Here is a 6,116-nt window from a genome sequence, read left to right as displayed (position 1 = left end):
GTGACGTCAGCAGTTAATGACGTCAGAAGAATCCCCCAAGTGGTACCGGACACAAGATAAGGAAAGAAAGAAGGGAAGCACGATAGCCAGGCCACGGCAACCCTAAAGAGATAGGTGGGAAGATAGTGACCAAGGGATGAGATGGGTAATCAACGGATAGGAGGAGAGCGGAAGAGGGTATAAAAAGAACAGTAGAGAGAAAAGAAGATGAGGAGGGAGAAAAAAGGAAAGAAAGGGGAGGCCAAGAGAGAAAAAGAGAGAAAAAAGAAAAAGAGAGAAAAGAGAGAGAAGAGAGATTAGTGAAATTTGTGGTTCATACACTTGGCCGTCTGTGGGGACGAGTTAGTCCATGACCTAGTGAGAAAAGGAAGAGGTTAGAGCATGGCTCCTGTAGCTAAGAGGGGAAGAAGAAGAGGAAGAGGAAGAGGTAAGGGGAGACCTAGAGGGGTGATAGCGGAGGTCAGAAAGGAAAAAACGGGGAATATTGAGAATGAGGAGATGCCAAAAGAGGAGGTCGAAGATACGAAGGCAGAAGCAACCAGATTGCTCCAAGAGGAGATAGGAAGGCTGAGGGAGGAGAATGATGAGTTGAGGAGAGAAAGGGAAACCACCCAAGGGGGAGCGGATGCAGCAGAACCCGATGGTAGTGAAGTGGAAAGACAAGGCATGGAACTCCCTCATGAGACCAGAGCGAACAACACCAGGGGCATTACCATGTAAATGGTGCAGGCGATGATCGAAAGGGACAGAGAAGCGAACCGCACTGCGGAGAAGGAAAAACACGGCGCAGCAAAGAAGGTGGTGGCCAGTTTGAACCAGAACCCACTGGCTGACTCAGTCTAGAACTCTGAGGTACCAAAAAGGTTCACGCAACCCCAGTTCAAGAGATACGATGGGAAAGGAGACTCGGCGGACCATTTACACCACTTCAGGCAACAGATGCCACTATGGCAATAGGAGAAGTATGATGGGCTCCGTTGTATGATGTTCCCAGCCAGTCTGAAAGGGGGAGCCTCGGATTGGTATTACCAATTAGGGTCACGGAGTATACGAAGGTTTGAGGAGCTGGAGCAGGCCTTCATAAATCACTTCATCAATCAAAGAAAGAGGGTAGTAGATGTCGTGGATCTCTTTAATGTCAAGAAAAAGCCCACCAAGACGCTGAGAGATTTCCTGTGCCAGTTCAAGGAAGAGACACTACGAGTGGAAAACCTAGATGAGCGTACCGCGGTCATCCCGTTCCAGCATGGGTTGAAATAGGGAACCAAGGTCCATGAGTCGGTGTCCAAGATTGAAGTTACTACCTTACACGCTTTATATCTGAAGGTAGAGAGATGCATAAGGTATGAAGATATTTTGCAGAGGAATAGTAAAGAACACAAGAAACCTGAGAAGGTCGTACATGTGGTGGGGGTGGAGGATCAGAGAGATAGAGAAAAGACCGTGGCCCGAGAAAAAGGAACCTACAGAGGGGAAACACAAAGAGCAGAAAGAGGTAGGGAGCAGGCCAGAAGAGAATATAGGGAAAGAAAACCTTATTGCAAAATAGAGCTAACTCCGCTGAATAAACCGTTGGAAGAGATCTTGCCATTAATCAATAGGCACCAATACTATGAAGCACCGCGGAGCACACCCAGGGAAATAAAGGGAAAACCGTTTTGTACATATCACCAGGTCCGGAATCACGCTACCAATGAATGCTTTGCACTGCAGTGGTTAGTAGAGAGAATGATTGGGAAAAGGAAGTTGAAGGAGTTCATCAAAGAGGTGCAGCCAGTTGAAAGAGTCCCGGCCGCGGCCAGGATCCTGGTACGATAAATGTTATTTTCAGTAGAGAAACGTTGGGAAGGAATGCACACAGAGATAAGGTGCGGAGGACCGCCAGTCAGCAGCAGATAAATGAGGTTCTGAGTGGTCAAAGGCCTGTTGCAGGTGCCGACAATGGGAATGACAGGATAGAATTCAAACTGAGAGGTCTGGAGTCAGTAGCCGCGCCGCATGAAGATGCGCTGGTGATCACCATTGCGATGGGAAATTACATGTGAAAAAGGGTCCTGATAGACTGCGGAAGCTCAGTGGATCTCTTGTTCAAGGGCGCGATGGAAGAGATGGGAATTGAAAGGAAGCAGATAAAGCCCCCTCAAACCAACTTCTTCAGCTTCAATGGCAGTATGATGGAGCCGTTAGGAGAGTTGGTACTGCCGGTGACCGCAGGGCCAGTGACAATGTTTACCCATTTTATGATAGTAGATACCAACTCCCAATACAACGCGATCTTGGGCAGAAAATGGATTCACGAGATGAAGGTCATCCCATCCACGTAATATCAAGTGATCCGATTCTCGACTAATGGAGGAACATATGAAATAAGAGGTGATCAGGTCGCAGCTCAAAACATTCAACAGGTGATGGCGAAAGGGCTAGTCCGTGCACCAGAGAAGGAAACATCTGAGAAGGGTGACAAGTCCGCATAGCAATTACAGACTGTGGCCGGCGAGAAGGAGCCGCTCATCGGGGCCAAGACAATGGATGAGATTGAAGTAGTAAACATCGGGGTCGCGGACTAGGAGAAATTTGTGAATGTGGGGACAAGTTTGTCAGAAAGTTGGAAAGTGAAGTTGATTGCCTTATTGACTGAGAACAGCGATGTGTTTGCATGGACAATTGAGGATTTGGCAGGGATAGACCCGGAGTTCGCATGCCATAGATTGCATATGAGGGAAGGGGATAGGCCAGTACAGTAGAAGATGAGGAGCGTGAAACCGCAGTACGTGCAAGGAATTCGGGATGAGGTAAAGAAGTTGAAGAATGCTGGTATCATCCACGAATGCAAGTTTACTGAGTGGCTGTCTAACATAGTAGCGGTCCCCAAAAAGAACGGAAAGGTAAGGATGTGTGTGGATTTTATAGACGTCAACAAGGAGTGCCCAAAGGATTGCTACCCCATGCCACGAATAGATAAGCTGGTGGACCGAACCGCGGAATTCAAGATTTTCTCATTCATGGACGCCTCGATGGGCTACAATCAGGTGATGACGTACGGCCCTGACCAAGAGAAGACCGCGTTCATAGTGGAGGGGGGAATATACTGTTATACCAGAATTGCCTTTTGGGCTAAAGAATGTGGGGGTAACATTTCAGAGAATGGGGAAGAAGATGTTCAAAAGCAAGATCAGAAAGGGAATGGAAATCTATACAGATGACATGGTAGAGAAAAATATGACCGAGGATGAACATCTGGCGGGGCTAAGTGAAACTTTCTCCATACTGTAAAGACACAAACTAATGCTGAACCCAAAAAAGTGCACATTCGGAGTAAGAACAGGAAAGTTTTTGGGATACATTGTCACTTATCGCAGAATAGAGGCAAACCCCGACCAGATAAGGGCACTGTTGGAAATGCCGTCTCCGCAGAATGTGAAAGAGGTGCAGAGACTAGTCGGGAGGATCACGGATCTCAACAAGTTCATATCGAAGTCCTTAGATAAGTGTATGCCTCTGTACCTACTCTTGAGGAGGACAACCGACTTTCAGTGGACCGCTACGTGCGAAAGGGCTTTCCAGGAATTGAAAGAGTATTTGGGGAAGGCACCGATCTTATCGCGCCCAGGGCAGAGGGAGAAGTTGTATTTGTACCTAGGGGTATTAGAGCATGCAATCAGTTCAGTGCTAATAAAGGTAATAGACAAAGCAGAGAGGGAGGTGTACTTCTAGAGCAAGACCATGTTGGACGCCGAGACAAGATACAGTAGAATCGAGAAGTTTGCCCTGGCTTTGATCTTTTCAGCGTTGAAATTGAAACCTTATTTTGATGCTCACGCGGTGGTAGTGGTGACCAACCTGCCACTGAAGCAGGTCCTGAAGGCAGAGAAATCAGGTAGAATGTTGAAATGGGCAGTAATGCTGAGTTCGTATGACATTGAGTATCAAGTCAGGACTGCAGAAAAGGCACAAGCCATGGCTGAATTTCCAGCCGAGGACCCCAACTGGGGGGAAAAGATGATTATGGAACAGGAAGTGGATCAAAACCCCTCTAGATCCTTGGGACATGCGAAACGGATGGAGCAGATGGGTCCGCTACCGACACAGGGAATGGAATTGGGGTGGTATTGGTTACACCTGAGAACACTCGCCTAGAGTTTTCGATGAAGCTGGGTTTTACTGCATCAAATAGTGAGTCTAAATATGAGGCAATGATAGCAGGTCTGGACTTGGCCAGGGATCTGGGGGTGAGAGAGCTAACCGTGTATTCATATTCGAACTTGGTAATATGTCAGGTCAATGGAGGGGCAGCCCGATGTCCAAGGATGGCGAAATATTTTGATGTATTGCGGAGAAGGACAGACAAATTCGAAAAGATCAGTTTCGCTCATCTAGGCAGGGGAGAAAATAGGCACGCCGATGCATTGGCAGATGTTGCCGCGGTACTTCCTGGAACCGAGGGTCGATCCATTAAGGTCAGGGTGCTGAGCAAACCGAGTACAGCAGAGGAAGAAGGGGTATGGCTAACTACTGAGTGAAAGCTGGGGTGGATGGACCCCGTCAAGAGTTTTCTTTCGAGGGTAAAGATAGAAAACAAGCGAGAAAGGAGAAGGATGGAATAGGTATCCCAGAGGTACACATTGCTTGATGGGGTGTTGTACCGGCAGAGTGTCAGCGGACCGTTGCTAAAATGTTTGGGACCGCGGATGGCGCAAGAAGTGTTGGGAGAAATTCATGAAGGAGATTGTGCGAGCCATTCGACGGGGAGGACTACTGCGCACCGGCTGCTGACATTGGGGTATTTTTGGCCTCACATGAAGAAAGATGCAACATAATATGCCAAGAGATGCAAGAAATGACAGAGCTTTGCGCCGCTAATACACTCGCTCGCTGAACCCTTGCACCAGGTTTATAGTCCATGGTCGTTTGCTATGTGGGCGTTGGACATCGTCGGACCCCTGCCCATGGCGAGCGGCAAAAGAAGGTTTTTGCTAGCCGCGACAGATTATTTTACGAAGTGGGTTGAAGGCGTGGCTCTGCAGCAGGTGAAAGAGGAACATGTGAGGAAGTTCCTGTGGGAAAATGTCATATGCCGGTTCGGACTCCCGCACACCGTGATCGCGGATAACGGTACACAGTTTACAGGGGGGAGGTGAAAGCATTTCTCCAAGCGTTCGGGGTGAAGCAAAGGTTCTCATCCCCCTACAATCCAGGCGGGAATGGGCAGGCAGAGTCTTCAAATAAGACTATAATGAATAATCTGAAGAAAAAGTTAGAGGAACACAAGGGGTCCTAGGTAGAGGAGCTACACAAAGTACTTTGGGCATACCGCACGACTCCGCAAACTTCTACAAGGGAATCGCCGTTCGCTATGGCTTATGGAGTAGAGGTGGTGATTCCGATGGAAATGATGGCCGCAACAACCAGGACCAAAGCTGTTGAAGCAAGAGTTAATGAGACAGTATTAGTCGGAGAGTTGAATCTTACAGAGGAAAGAAGGGACACCGCGTGCCTCAGATTAGAAGAGTACCACAGGAGGTTGCAGAGACAATATAACAAGCTGGTGAAGCCGCGGATATTTAATGTTGGTGACTGGGTGTTACGGCGGGTGACCCCTGCCACCAAGAAGGAGACAGACGGAAAGTTAGGCCCCAACTGGGAGGGACCATACATCGTGGTAGAGGTTGGAATGTCCGGGACCTACAGGCTGTAGACACCCCTGGGAGAGACCGTTAAGCAACCGTGGAACATCAAGATGTTGAAAAAGTTCCATGAGTGACTTTGTGTACAGTTTTTCAGCTAAATGAAAGTTTATTTGCTTCATGATATGTGAACATTAAGCTTTGTAATGATATTTTGAACCCTTTAGTATGTCAATGAAATCGATATCAATTTCCCTCCATCTGATTTATGTTTATGGGTTTGTATTTGGATTAGGCCAATGATAGTAGACGATGAGGTCCAAATTCAACTTAGGGGCTAAACTAATCTACCCCCAACATCTCCATATTCAATTTGGGGGCTAAACTGACCTACCCCCAACATCTCCATATTCAACTTGGGGGCAAGCTGAGTTGCCCCCAACATTTCCATGGCAGCGGAGGGGGAAGCCCTTCGCGGACACGGAAGTCAAA

The 6,116-nt window shown here is 47.9% G+C and overlaps 1 protein-coding gene across 1 annotated transcript; it reads left to right on the top strand.

Moving 5' to 3' along the window:
• Positions 1–5,353: 5,353 nt before the first annotated feature.
• Positions 5,354–5,695, top strand: LOC147493997 (uncharacterized). The gene has a single exon (XM_086568006.1). It carries the CDS (start codon positions 5,354–5,356, stop codon positions 5,693–5,695), a length of 342 nt encoding a protein of 113 aa, XP_086424132.1.
• Positions 5,696–6,116: the final 421 nt, after the last annotated feature.

The sequence above is a fragment of the Coptis chinensis genome, chromosome 6, assembly GCF_015680905.1.
Source record: "Coptis chinensis isolate HL-2020 chromosome 6, ASM1568090v1, whole genome shotgun sequence".
NCBI classification, from domain to species: Eukaryota; Viridiplantae; Streptophyta; class Magnoliopsida; order Ranunculales; family Ranunculaceae; genus Coptis; species Coptis chinensis.
This window is presented reverse-complemented; position numbering and strand designations above follow the sequence as displayed.

What these genes read in the sequence shown, in the direction of transcription:
- LOC147493997 (XM_086568006.1), top strand. Translation starts at nt 5,354, where the DNA reads ATGGCTTATGGAGTAGAGGTGGTGATTCCGATGGAAATGATGGCCGCA.